General features: G+C 53.5%; 1 protein-coding gene and 1 long non-coding RNA gene across 5 annotated transcripts in view; both read left to right on the top strand.

The window, feature by feature from the left end:
* The window catches only part of SHB (SH2 domain containing adaptor protein B), a 133,304-nt gene that overhangs the window by 47,454 nt on the left and 66,676 nt on the right, over positions 1-19,174 (top strand). For all 4 annotated transcript variants that reach the window (XM_059925116.1, XM_059925120.1, XM_059925117.1 and 1 more), the window contains exon 2: positions 767-887. In XM_059925116.1, the coding sequence (XP_059781099.1) occupies positions 767-887 (121 nt within the window). The remainder of the gene's footprint in view (positions 1-766; positions 888-19,174) is intronic.
* LOC132367195 (uncharacterized) lies at positions 10,352-11,640 on the top strand. Its single transcript, XR_009503719.1, has 3 exons — positions 10,352-10,414; positions 10,745-10,920; positions 11,575-11,640. It is a non-coding gene; the product is annotated as an uncharacterized LOC132367195 (long non-coding RNA).

Raw genomic sequence — 19,174 nt, 5'->3', positions numbered from 1 at the left:
TGTTTTCAGGAATACAGACAAGTGAGGAGTCCAGGAAGGGCTCTGGGAGGCAGAGGGTCCAGCCAAGGTGCCCGCTCTGGACCTCAGTTTCCCCATCTGTTATGGAAGGGTCTTCTGATGTGTTGCTTCCAAGGCCCTTGCTGGCCTTGGCAGTCTATCCATTCATCCCTGAGCTGCTTTGGTGTTTTCACTGGGCCTGTCTGGGGCCTCAGTCATCTTTGCAGAGCGTTGATCTCACCAAGTTGTTGCCTGGTTACCCAAGGGATGGTTGTGTTCCAGATTTTGGGGAAAATGGAACGCTGGACATAATTATCTCTAAGCAAGCTCTTCTATGCCTCAGCCAGCACCAGGAGCATGTCAGCATTTCTAGGCTCTCTGCGAGCTCATTTCCAACTTTCCTCCATTTCCATTCCATTAAATCGAGCAAGTCACATTCCCCAAAGACACCTTCCAAGTTCTTGCCTCTGTGCTTCTGTCCCGAGATGCCCTTCTGTTCTCACTTCACTGTGCCCAGAGCAGCCACCCTACCTATGCAGGCTCAGGCCCCTCCCTTACGATGGAGCACTGCAGCGTGGGTCCCTCGTCACCCCTGCAAGAATCAGAGTTCCCTGAGGGTGGGCACCAGCTCAGATTCCTGCCTCTACCTCCTACTCCTTGCTCATCTGGCACAGGCTCAGCTTATATTTGTTGGAGCAAAGCCTGGCTGTGAACAGAAGTGAAGTAGACAGCCACAGGTGGACTCACACGCTTGCCATCTTCCCTGCAGGTGACCATCGCTGATGACTACTCGGATCCCTTTGATGCCCAGAATGATCTCAAAAGCAAAGCGGGAAAGGGGGAGAGTGCTGGCTACATGGAGCCCTACGAGGCGCAGAGGATCATGACAGGTAAGCGGAGCCCTTGGCACAGAGACTTGCAACTCAGCAGGGAGGCAGACGGGCCCTGTGGTCACCCGCCAGCCTCTGGAGGCGAAGGTGTTTACTTTCAAGGTGGTGGTTGGGGGGCAGTGCCGTGTTGAATCTTTACCACAGTTTATCTGTTCGTGTTTCACCGACCTCAGGAAGAAACTGGCAGGGCACAGTGACAGTCCAGATACCAGGGTACCAAGTACAGTTAACCAAGATAGGGACTAAGAAGTAAATGGGGAGGAGGGAGGGAAAGTTCTCTTAGAAATTTTGGATTAAAGAAAGATACGGCACTTGAGATGGAAGACTTAGCTTGGAACTTCCTAGCAGCCAGGGCAATAAAAGAAACAGGCTGGGTCACCTTGCTTTTATTACCTAGTAGAAGGGGGCAGACTAGATCATTAGGGACAGAATTATCCCTGGCCCCATACAAGAAAATCTTTGTTTTAGGGCTGGAAGCAGCTTAAAGAGCCATGGTCTACGTGGCAGGTTTACAGGAAACATAGAGACTTTCCTCCTTTGGCTGTTTTCCTATTGGCCCTTGATGATAAAACCTGTCAGAGCAATGGTGTAGGGCCCAGGAGAATGTGGCCAGGTATGTGGTATCCTGGGGGTCTCTTTTTGCCAGGATAATACTTGGAGCATCTTTAAAGAATGAGCAGTTATGAGATATCAGCCATCTCAACAGACCCCAGGCATGGGCGGATGGTAGGGAGATCACGGGCAGAGGAGACACCCCCCATGAACATCCTCCTGGCTCAGGAGGATGGTCCAGGCACAGAAGAGCAGCTGCGTGGGTTGGCCCCCTCTGACCCTGCACAGGACAGTGATATGAGCAGAGACACCACGTGCTCCAGAGCGCGGGCAGGTAGCCCCCCCCGAATTTTGAGGCCTAGTGAATTGGTGCCCTGTGTGTCTTGGGATTTGGGATTCAGGTGCCTCCTTCTGTGACTCTTTTATTGTTTATTTGTGTTCATGTCTTTGAGCACTTTCTCTTGATTACCTCTGAATTAGAAGGAAGAAGGGAGGGACTTGCCTGGCGGTCCAGTTGTTAAGACACTGTGCTTCCACTGCAGGGGACATGGGTTCGATCCCCGGTCGGGGAACTAAGATCCAGCATGTGGGGTGGCCAAAAAATAAAATAAAAATAAAATAAAATATTTTAAAAAAAGAAGAAGAAGAAGGAGGAGGAAGGGAAGAAACAGTTACTGAGCACTTAGCACATTCTGGGCCCGCGTTGAACGTTAGCTCTCGGGCTGCGGAGACCCTGTAGTATAGTTGCTGAAGAATCTGGGTGTGAGTCCAGGCCCTGCTTCCAGGACTCTGCCTCATGCTCTTCCTGCTCATGGAAAGCAATTCTCTGGCTACCAGTGTGGCCTCCAGAACACCTGGCCACTTTGTGAAGGGCTGAGGCAGGAAGCAATTGACCAGAGGGACTTCGGCCAGCCTGCTGGAGGGCCACCTCTTGTGGCCATTCCCATCTTTCTAGTCTCACCTGGCAAAGCGGCAAAACTCAGGAAAGCAGGTCTGCTGGTAGAGTCTTCACCTCAGGCCTGTAGGGACACCCACTCCCGCCATCACGCCCCATCACCTCCACCCACGTGCCAGCACCCCCATCAGGCTCAGAGAAGCAGCCCCGAGCCCAGCTCAGCCCTTAGGACCAGTGGTGGCAGCCATGGCCCTGCGCCTCCCTGTAGCTTCCACTAGTCTTGCACTCAGCGGGCCTTGGCCTGGGTTAAAGGAGTGGTGGGTCCAGGAGTAACTTTGGGACACTGGCACATTCAGACGTCAGGGCAGCAAAGGATCTTTGAGGTCATCCAAACCCAACAGCCTTATTTTACAGATGGGGAAACTGAGGCTAGGAGGGAGAGGGACTTGCCCGAGGACACATAGTAAGTTGGAGGTGGACTGGCCAGCATGGCCTGTGCTCAGCAGGGCAGGCTTTGGGGTTGAGTGCTGAAGGAGGTGTAATGTTGAGTTTGATGCCCAGGTATCCGGGCATGAGGAAATGGCAGGAGCTGTTGAGGCTGGAAGCCTCTGCCAGGTCCCAGGCTCCATACTGGGCCCCTTGACATACACACTCATTAAGCCTCACTGTGTCCCTGCAAAGGAGGTGTTGTCTCATTTCACAGGTGAGGGAGACTGAGGACAAGTCACTTTCCTGGGGTCACACCAGCAGAAGGGAGAGGCCCAGACCTGCATCTTTGGAACATGGGGGTAGGGGGCTGAAGGGGATGGGTGGGAACATCTGCTGGGAGCCCAGACTTTGGGGAGGGTCCGCCACTGCTCAGCGTCTTTGGAGTGGAGCTGGGCCCCTCCTGGGTGCTGCCATGGACCCCAGCAGTAAGGAGCTGATTAACTGGGTGGAATTCTCCTGTGAGACTTTGACTTTTTAATGAGGCACACCCACGGGGGCCAGGTCCAAGGCAGGGCAGTGTGAGTTTACTGGAAATCTGTTAGGATCTCAGGCATTCTCTCTCCAAAGAAGCATCCTTCTCTTTTCTGCTCTGTGCTTTTTTCCTACCTTGGAGATTATGCCCAAATTTACCCGTATTTTTGTTTTTAAGGAAATACGTGATTAAACAGGACGTTTTCTGGGTGTAATGACCTTGCAGCAGCTCTCTTTGACTTGGAATTCTTTGTGTGTAACATCACCATCACCGCAGTGACTGATGGCAGGGATGGGGGCTGGGTTAGCCAGCACCATATAAATGTTCCAGGAAGTAGCTCACTGAGCTGCCACGAAGCTCCCAGGGGAGGGGGAGGTGACAGAGGTTGGTGCTGGGGACGGCAGTGGAACAGGGGGTGTGGCACAGAACAAGTTATATTCAGCCTTCTAGGGAGACCTTTTTTTTTTGATGCTGTAACATTTATGTGTATGAGTACACGTAGCTTCTAGTAACGAGGCAGGCATCTTTGATACGTAAGACTAATGCTGCCAGGGGAATTCCAGTGGTTAGGACTCCATGCTCTCACTGCCGAAGGCCAGGTTCAATCCCTGGTTGGGGAACTAAGATCCCACAAGCCTTGTGGCCAAAAAAAAAAAAAAAAACAAAGAAAAAGAATAATGCTGCTGGGAAGAGCATGGCTTCTCTGCCTGAGATGGCATGCATCTCTGTACTGGTTTGAAAGGAGACCAGACTGGAGTCAAGCAGATCTGGGATGGCCACTTGTCGACTAAGTGACCCCTGGGCCTCAGTTTCCCCCTGAGAAGCAGTAGCCTTGGAGTGGGCAGTCAATAGTACTTCTAGCTGCTTTTGGCTGTGAACTGGCTGTTTGACCCTGCGCAGCACATTCTGTGCCTGTTTTTCCCTGTTTAAGGAATGATGGGTCAATAATAACAGCAACAGCAGTGGAGGCCGCTGCTAAGTTCTCTCGTACTTGTTTACAGCACTTGGTGTGAATTCTCATTGGATCTTCAGCATCACTCTTTGAAGTGTAGGTGCCCATTTTACCAATAAACTGAGGCACAGAGAGACTAAGTAACTAGTCCAAGGCAACACAGCCGGGTAGTCAGTTGGGGGGCTGTCTGCCAAGGCCCTGTTTAACCGCTACACAGGACTTCTCTCCAGGGCCCGTCCAGCCCTGGTGCACTCCCTGGAGCTTGATCTTCAGACTCCCCAGCATGGCCAACGTGGCCTGTGATTAAGTGGTAAGGTTTTGTCCTCTGTTTCCTTGGCACCATGCAGCAGGTGGTGGGGAGCTTGTGGGAGGTGTGATTTTGTGAACAGAGAACTCGGCCCAGCCCATTAGCTGTAGCTAGGATGGAGGGCATGGAAAAGCATGCCTGTTTTTCTAGGGGCTCCTCTTACCGCCTTCTCTCTGTCTGCCTTAACTTACCCTCTCCCACAGACTCCCCTTTGTGTCAACCACAGGAATTAGGTTCTGGCTCCAAAAGGGAGGCTCAGCTCTCCATGGAACCTCAGAACCCATGTATGCCTGGGCCTCATTTTCTGGCCCCATCACCTCTCACCTCAGCAGCAGCTCTGGAGATATTTCCTTAACACCCTAGGGCTCTATGGGACCCAGTTGGAAAGCTAGTGACCCAGTCCAAGCTTTCCTTTTTATAGGTAGGAAAACGGAGACTCAAAAAAGTCATGATCCTTTTGAGATTTTTTTTTTTTTAACACACTGATTAAATGTGAAGCTGTCTTGTGAGGCAGTGAGTTGCCCATCCCTAGAGGCAACCAAGCAGAGGCAAGACAACCAGCACTGGGAGATGATATGAAGGTTGTTAAGTCTCAGATGTGTGTTTGGTTCAAGCTACCCCTGAGGTCTGTGTCAATCCTGAGCTCCGAGATGTCATGATTCACTGTGTCCTCCCCCATCATGAGACACCCAGGACCAGCCCCACGAAGGGAGCACCTGAGACCAACCATGAATAGGAGAGGATCTGGTTAGGGCTGGCAGCTTCCTTTCTCAGTGCCAGCCTGACTCATGCCAACTGTGCAGTCCTGGTTCCGCTTTTCGTCTTTCTTGGCCCATCTCTTGAGGTCAGATTCTGGTTTTGGCCTTTTCCATATGTGAATTGAAGAGGAAGGATCACACCACTTATTGGTTTCCTTTCTGCTCCCTTGTCTATGTATTTGGTGTCCCCAGGCCAAACCTCCCATTGAGCCGATAGGTAGGCCACCTCTCTCCAAATCCCTGCTTAGCAGCCCATTCTTTCCTTTTTCCCTGAGACTTGATCCTGGGGCTTGAGGGCCCCTGATGCACAGAGACCTGCTGATGTGGTGGGAAGGGTGCTGGGGTCTTTTTTTTTTTTTTGGCTGCGCCACACGGCACATAGGATCTCAGTTCCCCGACCAGGGATCAAACCTGTACCCCCTGCGTTGGAAGCTCGGAGTCTTAACCACTGGACTGCCAGAGAAGTCCAGGGTGCTGGGCTCTGAGTCAGGCTGACTTGGGTGACTGTGTGTGTCAGGATGCTTAGCTTGTTGGGGGCTGCTTTGTAAAATAGGGCACACAACACTGATGTGAGTCTTGGGTGGAGGAACAAACTTTGTACATGTGCTTGAGATTATTGATACTGGGGGGCAGAGGGCCTGTTTGGTCCTTCACGTGGTTTTCTGTGCTGTTGAATTCTCTGGCCAGTCCCTGTAGGGGCCCCTGCCCACTTGGAGGTGGGTGGCAGAACACCGGAGCAGGTGGTCCCCAGCCCCTCTGCGGTACCCTTGGTACCCTGGAGCCCTTGCTAAGCCCTGCTATGTTGGAATCTGGACCGCGTAACCTGGGCAAATAGCGCCCCTGCCTTTAGCAATAATATCCATGAAGCAGGGAGACAGGCATGGACCTGGGTGGCTGGTTGGTGCACAGAGGTGAGCAGGTGAATCTCCAGGAGTTCAGAGGAGAGACCACAGCTTCTAGTTTGGGCCATCCAAGTGGGGTGGGAGGTGGGAGTGGTGGGGATGAGAGCTGGGCCTGGCAACCAGGAAGAGGGAAGAGCTTGAGCAAAGGCATGGAGATGTGGGAATTCTCTGCTGGAGAGGAGTGCCAGGAGGTGAGGCTTTTGATAGGATCCTGATAGGAAAAGCACATGGGGCAAGAGCTTGTAAAGTCGGATTGTATCATGAGACCCTAGTTAGCCTAAAGGTGCAGAATATTTCTCACCTGGGATCCTTCTTCCCCAGGCCTTCAGCCCCAGGAATTCTCAGAGGTACCCAAGGTGGTGGTGGAGACAAGGACGGTGGTAGTTTGTTTTTTCAGAGGGCTTTCCTCTCTGCCAGGCACTGCTCCAAACACTTTCCACGATTAGCTCGTTTAATCCTCCCAATGAGCCTGTGAGGTATAGGTACTACTATCATCCCCATTTTACAGATGAGAATACTGAGTCTCAGAAAGGTTAAGTAAGCAGTAAAACCAGGAAAAGCAGCGCCATCTGGAGCCCTTGCCTTCAGCTGAAGCACTCTCACATCCGTCCTGGACTCCCAGAGGGTCTGCAGAAATAACTGGGAATTTTACAGTTACTTAGGCCTCATTTTTAGGTGTGACTCTCACCCCCCCGCCCCCTCCCTGTCCTATATAAAATTGTTCGAAGTGTCATCTCACAGGATGAATCATATAAGTATTAATTGAAAGCATTTTCATATAATTTTTAATATGCAAGCAATTACGCATTAAAAAGTCCTTAGCATGTTTTTATTATTAAATCAACTTTATAGCACAATAAGAGGAAATTAAAAGAAAGCCATTTCACACACAGCCCCACTGCCCTGGCGTGGCCGTTTTCCTTGCTTAAGACTTGCCTTCTGCCCTTTTAAGCTCCATGTGCTTATAGGCATGCTCCAGGTAAAGCCAGTCACCTATTTTTAAGGCGGGGGGTGGGGTTGGGGGGTGGAGGCGTCCTTTTGTATCTTCTTTTCCTCTGGCATGGCCTATTCTAGCAGCAACATGCTTTCCCTCCAAGAGAATGGTGGTTGCGTACCACGTTCAAGTCTCTGTATTCCAGTGGTGGCCTGTTTCAGGAGGAAGGAGGCAGGAAATGTGGATTCTAGCCCTGGCTCTGCCCTGGTCTGCTGTGTGACCTGAGGCAGGTTGCTTGCCCTCTCTGGGCCTCAGTTCCCTCATCTGAAAAATCAGATTCTGCCTTCTTTCCTGGGCTCCATGAGGATCTTTATAAGCACTTAGGTTCCCCGCTTCTGTGGTCACATTGGGCTTCTCCAGCTGTCCTGGTCAGGACTGCACCTTCCCCCACCCCACCCACACTCACTTCCACTTGGCACCAGCCCAGGTTTTGCCAGGTTGTGAGGAAGAGCTGGCCCTGGCACCATCCCAGGAGCGTGCATGCTGCCCTCTGCTCTCAGGACAGACAGGGCTGGGAGCTGCAGGTCTGCACCCTCTGAACAGCCAGCGTCCAGAGGCCTTTCCTGGAGCTGCTATTCTTGAATCCCAGAATGAAAGCCCCAAAGACCCGCAAATGCTTCTCAGAGAAGGGGCCCTCTTGAGTCTTGACTGGCCATCAGAGAGGTCACCTCCAGCCACCCTACCTGAGATTTCTGCCTTCCTCGCATGTTCCCTGTCATCTCTGCCCTCCTGGCTCAAGGCAGCATTGTTGTTTTTTTTTTTAATTGAAGTATAGTTGATTTATAATGTGTTAATTTCCGCTGTACAGTAAAGTGATTCAGTTGTACATATATATACATTCTTTTTTAAATATTCTTTTCCATTATGATTTATCACAAGATATTAAATATAATTCCCTGCGCTATACAGTAGGACCTTGTTGTTTATCCATTCTATATATAATAGTTTGAGGCAGCACTGTTTTCCTGTCCTTTTGGTGGTGGGAAAGTAGAGGGCCCTTCTGTCTGGGCCCTGAGCCCAGGCCCTTCCAGCTCCACAGTGCCCGGGGACTCTACTCCCAGAATGTCTGTGCACTTGCCTCTCTTCCTCACCTGGCCTGCTCTGCCGCCCTGCTACCCGAACAGTCTCCACACCCTTCATTCCCCTCACCCTCTGCAGGCCCTGTGCTCCTCCCTGGCCTGCCTGCTCTCCGAGTCGCCTCAGGCTTCAGCCTGTCCTGGGGGTAACAGCTCTCCACCGGCGGGGGGATGTCAGGCTGGAGCTGTTCTTGAAGAGCAGTCTTTCTGTCTTGCATCCTCTTTCCACTTGAGGCCCAGAGAGGGGTACAAGCTGGCCAGAGTCACACAGCAGCAAGCCACAGAGCGGGTCCCCTGACTTCTAACATAGGGCTCCTGGTCTGGTTTTGAAATGTTTGGAAACCTGCCCTTGCCCACTCCTGCCTGACAGATAGAAGGCTCGGTCATGGACTGTGCATAGGTCCCTGGCTGGTCTATCATTTACCAGAATGACTTACCTACTGGACAGGAAGGAGATAATCAAGTGTAAATAGATTTTGTATTAGTCACCCGATGACTTTCCTGTTCTTGAGAAACAGCACAGCTCACACACACGCCCAGTGGTGCTTTACCTGCTGAGCTCCAGGCCCAGGGAGGCCCAGTGGGGAAGAGGAGCTGCAGAGGAAGACAGCAGGAAGCCCAGGTTCCCATGGTGACCAGTGAGCCCACACTGGCAGTTGATTCCTATTCTCTCACCCCACATGCCCCTTGCCCTTTTGACCCTTGACACTGAGCTTGTTCAGCTTTTCAGGAAAGTTGCGACAGGACTGGGACAGGCCACGGAAAGCTGACAGTCATTGACAGCATTCCTGCTGTGTGCCAGACCTCAGTCCCTGCCCTCCAGGTGCCCCCTGGCGCATAGGGTAGGTTGACAAGGACCCAGACAAACATGGATGTCTGTAGTAGAAAACAGCCCAAGCAGAGTGATACTAGAAAGAGAACAGAGGAAGGGGTGCTAGGGGTCCTGAAGACCAGTGTGGGCTGTGCAGAGAGGGGGTATTGAGCAGAGCCACACTTGACGTCTTGACCCAAAGTTGCCTTCCCATCGAGGCCTTCCATGGCCACTTAACTTACATTTCAACCCATCCCCAACACTTCTCACCCCCCTTCTCTGCTTGGTTTTGTTCCTTAACTCTGCTCACTATTTAGCATACTATATATTTTACTCACACTTTATCTGTTTATAGTCTGTCTGCCACTAAGATGTGGGTTTCACAGGAGCAGAAATGTCTGCTTTGTTCCTGCTGTAGCCTCAGTAGCTAAAGTAGTATGTGGCACAAAGTAGGGGCTCAGTAAATAGTTGTTGAATGCATGAGGCTATTAATTAATTCCAGGGACCCAGGGCTGGTAGACAGATGTGCTGGGGCCCCCTCGGGAGCCCAGAGACATCCCATCCTCCTCTGAAAAATGCCAGATCTGGAAAGTCTGAGTTTAACCAGTTGCTAAATGGGTGGAAAGGTAGAGAAGGAGCTGGCTTGTTCTCTGGGTGGCAGTTGGGTGGAAGTCGGGCAGAAGACCCTTGGTGCCTTGCTCCGTCTTGGAGATCAGTTCTGTCTCCATGCTGGTGGGCTACCTGAGGTCTCTGGTTGTGCCTCCTCTCTCTGTTCCCTCCCTGGCTGAGAGCTTGTTGAAGGAGAGGACTGGGTTTTACCCACCCTTATGTCTCCTCTGGGCCCAGTACATATTTACCAGTTGAATGAATGAGCCCAGGAATACAAGTCTATGTGGAGAATAAATGAACGAAAAGGAAGCAAACAGTAAACAACTACTTGCTATAAGCAACTTTTTCCATTTGCCAAGACACAGTTGTCTGAAGTCACAGGGCCTTAGTCAGGGAGCAAAGTGCGAAGCATGTGTTCATTGGATGGGTGTTTGCAAGAGTCCACTGTGTGTTGGCACCGTTCTGTGCTCTAGGGGTTGAGCAGTGAACAAAGCAGAGTCCCTGTTCTTGTGAAGCTTTCACCGTGGGTACAGGATCAAAGGGGAGTGTTACGTAACTGTGATTCCCGTAAACTCATTTCTGGGAACTCTGGTACTGAGAGGTCTGTATCCCAGACACTCTGCAGCCTCTGGTCACTTCAGCTCAAGGACTTTCTCAAAGTCAAGTGCAGATTGGAGGCTTGTCCCCAGAGCCCTGACCACCTTCAGGAGGTAGGATGGTCTCAGTGGTGTCTTCGGGGTTTGAGGGGCACAGCTTTGGCCCAGTGGCTCCCTGCCATGTTCCTCTCTCTTCTTGGCCTCAGTGCAGGAGCACAGACTCTGGAGGTCGTCATGGATTTTCCCAGAGCAGCAAACACCATCCTGTGCGCTGGCACCAGCCTCACAGGGGTGAGGGTCCAGACCCCGGGAAGGCAGCCCCTAACTCCTCTCTCTCTCCTGGCAGCTGTGAGAGAAACGGGCATCCTCCCAAAGGTAGAAATGAAGGAACGGGAACGCGAAATAGAGGAGCTCACCTCCCCATCCCTGCCTCTTGCCCTTTAGAATTCCAGAGAGACATTAAAAGATCTGAAGGCACAGACACTGATGGAAATGCCTGTCCAAAAGAAGACTCAGGTCAATTGGCAGCAAAGTTTCTGGCATCCTCTGCCCACCCACCAGTGCGCCTCCTGTGTGGGCAGAGCGTGGAGGCTGCGGGGGACACCACCCATCCTGAGCAGGTTAGGAAGTTGTTTAGGACGTTGTGCCGCCTGGGTGCGTAGGATGGACTAGAGCAGAGAGAAGCAAGAGGCAGCGAGACTGGTTCTGTGGTTCTGTGGCTACGACAGTCATCCGGGCCAGGGGACTGAGGCCGGAGCCAGGGCCGTGGCTGAGGGGTGCTGCAGGTGGGAGCAGGTGGGTAGGGCGGAAGAGCTTGCCAGCCTTGGGGTACAGTTGGTGAGAGGGAGGGAGGAGCTGGGACCCTGGTGAGTGGGAGGATGAGTGTCAGTTACCCGATGGGGACTGTCCTATCCAAGAAGGGGAGGAAGGTTCTTGTCGGGGGATTGAGTGGGTTCAGATGTGGCACCGTTGCATTCACGTGTTCAGAGGAGGGCCCCGGGGGAGAGGAGCTGGTTTGCAGGGGCTGCCCAAGCAGACCGCCTGCCATAGTTTCTGCCCCTCCAGAAGCCTGAAGAGGGAGATTTAGTGATTTGCCCCACACCCTATTATTTGACTAATTAATTAGTACCCCCCTCTAACTAGGACTCAGCTTGGCTTTCTGGAAGTTTGTAGCGATGACAAGGGGGTTGTATTTAAAGGGCCCTTTTGTAGATTATGCCGGGAATGTCCCTAAGGCTCTGGGAGGAAGCGGTGTCATTATTTCCATTTTGCAGATGAGAAAGCTGAGTCATGGAGGCTAACTGGAACCGTGCCGAATTCCAGGCCCCCTCTCCCTGCAGGGTCAGTGCCTGGCCGCGCGAGAGAAGGATGCTGAGTAACAGCGGGTTTGCGTTTTTTTGATGCAGCCTTTCTGTCTAAGGGGTGACAGGTGCCTGAGGTCCAGTCCTCCTCCTCTTCCTCCTCCTGGGTAGTTCTGCCTTTCAACTCTTTCACCTGGCTTAGTCTGTGTGTTTTAATGTGGCACTCTGCCTCCTTTTTGGTCCTTTTCCAAAACTGGCAGTGTGAGCATCATAAATAAACAAAATGCCTTTTTTCTCTCCCTTCTAGAATGCAGGCTTCTAATTGTACCTGGCAACCAAAAAAGTGATGCACTGGAGAAGGGGTCACCTTCTGGGGCCCGAGCCTTACTGTGGGTCCTCCCTGGTCTGGTTCCACAGTAGCTCTTTGTGCAGTCTCACTGGTACAGTGCTTACCACATTGCTTTGTAATTTATCTGCTGGGTTGGGGGCCCCCTGGAGGACAGGGACCACAGGGCTTGGAACTCTTGCCCTCAGGCTGTCGGCACCCGGTGCTTGAGATACTGGCCCAGAACTTTCCGGTAAAGAATGTCCCCAGGTCAGAATGTGCTGGTTTTGGTGGAGTGTTGTGAAATGATTGGTAAACTCTTCCCCCAAGATTAGGGCTTTCAGGTCTCGAGCTGGGTCACGAGTCCCCAGTCGGCTCACCCCTCCATCCTGGCCAGTGGGTCCCCCTGTCCCTCTCGCTGATCCTGGGCTCAGCTTACTGCCTGTGCCTCTGTAGGTTCACTCCCATCACCAGGCCTCAGGTCTCCATGCAGGCACTGGCATGTACACTCGTGTCCCTGAGCCCCAACCGCAGAGCGCTCCAGATTGGGCGTCCTTTCAAGTCTGCGCTGTCCCTGTCACCCTCCCTTGGCCCTTGGTGTCACCAGCTGCCCCTCCCCCCCACCAGCTGGGTGCCCAAGTGTTTGAGCCCTCGTCTCCCTCACATGACCAGCCTTCCTCATGCCTTTCCTCAGCACCAGCATCCCACCTGCCAAAGCTGGGACACCTCTGGCCTGACCCAGCTGGTCTTCCCAGCCAGCAGGCCTGGCACAGTGCCAGGTGGGGGAGAGTGGGCTCCTGTCCATCTCTTCTTCCCTGGGTTCCAATTCGGTGCCTTCGCTCACACTCTTCCTTCCCTTCCAACCCAAGCTCAGCCTGCCAGCTCAGGGTCTCCTTCCCTCAAAGCCCTTCCATCCCCACCAACCAGCCTCTTTCGAAGTCAGAACTGACTGGTCAGCATCCAATCAGGAACCCTGCCCTGCAGAACTCCCTCCTCAGCCTCCCTAAGGCCCAGGGAGGCAGTACCTGGAGTTGTTTCCATTGTACTGGTGAGGAAGCTGGAGCAACCGCCAGGGGCCATGAAGGGGATTTCTGGCATCCTGGGAACTGTGTTCCCAAGGCCAGGCAGGGGCAGGTCAGGTGGTCAGTGGGGTAGGGGAAGGACCCTGGGCTGAGGATGGTGGAGACAGGGACGGCAGCTGTAGGGTCAGACTGGATGGATCGATAGGGGCCAGCTCCCACCCTCCTCAGTGACAAAAAGCAGAAACCTGAAGGGGGGGCGGGTGTCGCTCCAGCAGCAACTTCACAGCTCAGCAGAACTGCAAACAGCCAGTGGGCGACAGCGCCCCTCCTCCCACTCCACCCCCGCCTTCCTTGGCCTCTTCTAGGGCCTTATTCCCATTTGCTAGCTCAGAGCTGCTTCCTTGGAGTCTGCGCGGGAAAGAGTTAATGCTGGGCCCTGCTGCTCTTGGGAGAAAGGGGGTGGGATGGTTGGAGTATGGGGAGCGCGGTGCCAGAGCAGGTAAGATAGAGGGGCAGCCCCGCCCTTCCAGGGGAAGCGGAGGAGGGGGCTTTGTCCAGCATCTGTTGAGCCCCAGCTGGGCTGGGCGTTTGGAGCACACCTGGGCCTGCCCCCTGGAAGGCCATTCCAGGGGGAGGTGGCACGTGCCGTGGAACTGCATCAGTGGATGAGGAGGTGTGGGCATAGAAGTGAGTACCTGGGGGCTGCAGGAGAGGGCACAGACTGGTCTACTTGGCTTGGGGGGGGCGTGGGTTAGAACAGACCCCTCCACCTGGTGACTGGGCTGGGAAGGGTGGTGGGAGCAGAGGCAGCGAGGGGCGAGGCCCAGCCCCATGCGCCAAGGAGGCCTGGAAGGAGGAGCTGCAGGACTGTCCCGACAGACCCCAAGGAGGTCCCAGTGTTCTGCTGAGGAGGCCTCAGAATTGTGAAAAGCACCCACCCAGGGCAGTCACCTAGGCTGTTGGCTCGCCCACCTCTGCCCAGTCCTCCTCACCCCACCCCCAGCTCAGCCTAGGCTTTCATGCAAAGGAACCTTGTTGAATTGAGCCTCAGAGAAAATCAGGCAATGTTTGCATTATTTTCATAATTTACACCCAGAAATTAGGAGGTAGGGTTTGTTTGTTATTAATACACTCAGCCTGTTTGACCCCTAGACTTGAAACTAATTTTCATCTGGACCAAGATGTACTGTAAATCCCAAGGATCCCAGTGCTAATGAAAAGCTCCAGGTGGCCCTTTGGGCCCCCGCCCCATGCCCTGCCTCAGTCCTGAACATTCGCAGGCGAAGGGCGGAATCTCCTGGGCTGAGACCGAGGAATCGCCTTTGGTTTCATGGAACCCTCAGGCTTCACAGCTTGCCAGGGATTTGGTGCCCAGTCCTGGAGTCCGCAGGAAGTAGTGCTTCATCTGGAATCCGCCGTCGGGTTTTAGCTGCCTTTGACCTGAACTGTGTGTGGTGCTGTTTGAAAAACTTGAACTCGGGTGTTAAAACCTTTCCCCTCCCTGGAAATCATCCTTCATAGAGTGAGGATTTTAGAGCCGTGCTAGACTTGGGGACTATCTGGTCCTCCCTCGTTTTACAAGTGAAGAAACAGAAGGCCTTCGGGGTTGAGTAGGGCTGCCACTGAGTGGTGGAGAGGTGAGGTCCCAGTCCAGGGCTCCGTCCAGTCCCCACACCGTTGTTTGGTAAGTGATCCAAGGCCTCGTGAAGCCGGTGTCCCCTTGTTTCTGGGGAGTTCCTTACCGTAAATGACCCCTCTTCCCTCCTTCATGCATCCCTCAGGCTTTGCAGTGGCCGGCACCCATGGGAGGTGTCGCCTCTGTCCAGTCCTGGGGGAGAATGAAACTCCTCGACCCCCACCCCTGCCTTCCTCTGCTGGAGCCCCATCTAGGTCAGTCCTTCACTCTGCCTCTGGGGCCCCGTCTGCAGGCAGTGATGTCTCTTCCTTCTCTGGGACTCAAGAGTCTACAAGGAAAACATCTTTGTTTCAAGAAATCTGTGGGTCTATGGAATATTTCTAATTAATATTGTCAGATTAGTTGGCCTTTCTCTCATTTTCTTCCAGGATGGAGTGATTGTCATAAAAGTTTACATTAACTTTTCCTTTTACTGATTATAAAGTGCTTTTTTAGACATTATCTCATTTCATCTTCAGAATGACCCTGGAGGCAGCCCAGTTATTCTCGTTGTTGAGACAGAGAAACTGCAAACTAGGGAGTAGAGGCAGCCCGCACAGAGTCACCCAGCAGCAGGGCCGGCACGTGCGCTCAAGTCTCGGGTTGCCAGGTCCAGTGTTCACTTGCTGGATCACATCAGGCCCTGTCCCTGCCCCTTTTGTTCATTGACTGGAGCCTGTGCTCTGAGCTACATCCTACGGGACAGGTCATGGGAGTTAAAGACAGTCACAGCCACTTCTGCCCTTTAGAGCTCACCTCTTATCTACAGAGGCCTCAGCGGGGAAGTGCGGGTGAACTGCTGTGTGCGCACGTCAGCATTCGGACTCGTTGACGGACGCTGGGGGAGAGAGCTCTGCGTGCCGGCGAGTGCGTGGCCTCCAGGGGAACCAACCTGGGTTCCCTCTGGAGCCAGCCGGCCCTCCTTCCCGCTCTCAGGTCAGGGGCTGCCTGTCAGCCCCGTGTCCCCTGGCCACACCTGGTCTCATCCTGCAGTGAGGCGGGACTGCAGAGGACCCAGCTCTCCTGGATGAGGCTTCCAGGTCAAACCATCCAAAGGGCTGGGTCTACAGGAGCCACCCAAAGCTAAAGGACAGGGCTGCCCAGGGCCTCCCCATCCACAGAGAGCCCGTGTGTTTTCGCACACAGGGTGAGGGGAGGCACTGTCGTGTCTGGAAAAAGCCCTGGGTTTGACGCTAGACGCGGAGCTATAATTATCATCTTTAATTACACGACAGTGCCTCTGCCAGGGAGACGTGCTGGCCGATTATCTCCTCTCCTGACAAGGGTGGTTCCATCTCCCTTTATAAGTACTGACATAAACAGCACACATGCACTTGAGATTTCAAAATTATGAAAGGCCCATTCAGAGTCGCCTACCAAGGACCCCTGGCTTCTTTTCCCAGAGAAAGGAGCCAGCCAGGTGGAAGCCATACAAGTGCTTTATTGCCGGCTGCTGAAAAAGAATGCCCGCTTACCTCTGCATTGCCTTGATCTTTAACACTAGAAGAAAAGAACACATCTTTTTCCTGATGCTTAAAAAAAGAAGAATAGTAGAAAACCACGTAACAATAGCCGTTGTGTTTGTGTTGATGTCCTGAACACATCCATGCTCCTCGATTCTCACACCACCCTGGGGAGGTAGACAGGGCACATGGTGTTATCCCCATTATGTAGCTGGGGAGATGAAGGCTCAGAGAGGTTAAGGCACTTTCCTGAAATCACACAAGAAACCAGGACTGGAGCCCAGTACCTGACCATAAGCCAGGCTTCCACACACACAGGGCAGTTTCTGTGGTTCATTTTGGGAGCTCCCTCAACCCCTGATGCTCTGGGGCGCTCGTGTTGCAGGTAAAGCCATTCTGGCCCAGGGTACCTTGCACATTATAGGGCTCTGATGAGGGCAGCCCCCAGAGACTTTGGAGGGCAAATCATGCTAGAGTCCCCAGGTGGACAGATTAGCCCCGTGTTGCAGACGGAATCCTCCCTGGCCTCAGAGCAGGTCCACCAGGGCAGGAGCACGCAGTGCAAGAGACATGGAGGCTCCGTGGAACACCCGCCCAACTCTCTGCCCCTGGCCCTGTTCTCCAGGCAGCCAAGAGGCCCCTCACCCCAGCCCGTCTGTAAAACATGAGGAATGTCAGTCCAGCACCCTGCCCACCACCCTGGGTCAGGGTGAGGGGCAAGCTGCCCTGAAGATGTGAGCTCAGGGCCTTCCAACGTCAGTTTGTGTCATAGTCACATGGGGAAGCGAGGGGAGGTGGGTGTGCCGTGTTGCAAATGCAGATTCCTAGGCCCCACTCCTTATAAGCTCTCACTGGGGCCCAGAAATCTGCATTTTAATAGCTGGCTCCATGACTCTGGGACAGATGGTCCCATGGTTTGAGAGGCCCTGCTTTAGCCAGGGGTCTCCTTCAATTCCTGGCACTCTGGTCTGGTCTGCCAACAACATCGCACTCCCTGACTTCTTGCCTCACTCTCTTTCTACCTCCACTGCAGGGGCGTGGACATCCATTCTGGTGTCTCCTTGACATCCCTCTCTGCAAATCCTGAGCACCGGGGGCTGCAGAGAGGAGCAGAAACCCCTGCTCTGGGAGTGGGCAGTGTCGGGGACCCAGGCTTGCAAGCTCATCTTGTTAGCTTCACAGCTGTGATCTTACAGTGAGAATCTTGTAAATCTTTGAGTGGCCAGATAGAACAAGGCCAGGGTGGAGGGTGTGTTATGGTTTGGGGGAGGAATCGTGAGCTGAAGGACTCTGGAGCTCATCCCAGCACTGCTGACTTCTGGTTTGAGTGTGGGCAAGGAGCTGCCCCTCGGGGCCTCATTTTCCCCATCTCTAAAGTCAAAGCTTCGACCTGATCCTGAGGTGACTTAAGTGCTGATCTCCTCTGGTGGTGGCAGTAGCAGCAACAAGACACACTAGAAGCTCACAGATCCCACTGGGCCTATGGACATGATCCCCCCACACACACAGAAGCCCTCCCGGGCACTGCCTGCTGGGCTGCAGCCTTTGTTTGCTTGTCACCAGTCAGGATCAGACCTTCGCACGCCCTGTCTCACTCGGTGTCGGCAGCTTCCACTCAACACCCTGGAAACCTGTTTGGGAGCCGAAGCCACACTAGAGACCCTGGGGGATGTCTTTCCAGAGAAGCCTGCTTCCAAATGGAGAAAATTTCACCGTGCCCACTTAAAAAAAAATTTTTTTTTAATATATATTTTAAAGGGCTGTCATTTTGCATGTGCGTCATCCCAGTAAAGAGGAGCAGCATTTGAGCCCCTGGGTACCCTGTGTCCCTGCAGCACATGTCATTCCCCTCTGAAGAGGGGAGCTCTCAGAGAGGGGAGGGGAGGGAAGTGTCGAGGACCAAGTGAGGGGCCACGAGCCACCCTCCCCTCTCACCCCTCCCAGATCCTTCCTTCTTGCTGTCACCAGATGATTTCCCCAGACACGGCCTGACAGTGTTACTCCCCTGCCCATAGACCTTCACTAAGCCCCACAGACCCAGGTGCAGACTTTCCAGGCCTTCCTCAAGCCACGCTTCCCTCTGCACCCCACTCAGGGACCCCGGGCTCCAGGCAACACCTGCAACACCTCCCTGCTCTCCTGTGTCAGTTCTCACCATAACCTCCTTCTCCCAGGAGCCTTCCCCAAGCTCCTTGCTCCCACAGGACTCACATAATGCTTCTCATTCCTCTTTTCCTGTTCCTGCTTCTGAGTTCTGAGTGAGCCTCTCTCTCCTCCAGCAGCCTGGACAGGGCCTGAGTCATTCCCCAGAGTCTAGCATGGTGGCCGGCACTTGGGGAGAGCTTGTTGAAACGGGATGAAAACAGGCCTTTCCTCCACATGCGTCTGAGCCTTGCCTTTGAAGTTGGTTTAATGGCTGCAAACATAATAATCAGTTGGGATGTTGGATCTCCTGTTTGTCCCTGAAAAATGAGCACTCACACACAAATAATGATTTTGAGGCTGTCAGAGCATATGCTCTCCTGAATGTGAAAACAGGCGATGCAGAGACAGTTGGCCTCACCCTGGTGGAAGATGTCGCGGGTCTCTGGAGTGTCTGTGGTTCGGGGAAGTTTACAGTTTATGGAGCCGTTTGTGGTCGGGGAGTCCAGGCCGCGGGGTAACAGTCTGGTCTGATCCTGGCCCTAGTGATTCCCCCCTGCCAGTGAGCTGCCGGCTGCTGGTCACTGGTGCCCTGGAATCGTATCTCTGAGATCTCAGAGCAACAGGAACAGGGAGGTAAGCGGGGTGTCACTTTACAAGGGAAAGAAGCTCTGCCCCAGCAAGATGCAGCAAGTGCCCGTCACACGGCTTGCCTGCCTCCCAGCTCTATCGGCTTTGTTATACTCCGTGGGTACCAGGAGCCAGGAGGAAACATGGCTCCTGTTGTCCCCACCCCCATTTCAGGGCCCTCTGTCCTTCAGTGGGGTCCTGCCTGACCTCAGGTCCCCACAGCCCTGTTGTCCATTCTTCCACTTGCCCTTGTCACACAGTGAGAAGCTCCTGTCCGCCCCAGACACCCTGACCATCAGCCTTGGGCCAGAGGAGC

The sequence above is a fragment of the Balaenoptera ricei genome, chromosome 6, assembly GCF_028023285.1.
Source record: "Balaenoptera ricei isolate mBalRic1 chromosome 6, mBalRic1.hap2, whole genome shotgun sequence".
Classification (NCBI taxonomy): Eukaryota; Metazoa; Chordata; class Mammalia; order Artiodactyla; family Balaenopteridae; genus Balaenoptera; species Balaenoptera ricei.
Note: the sequence above shows the minus strand (reverse complement) of the source record. Positions and strands in the feature narration are given on the sequence as shown.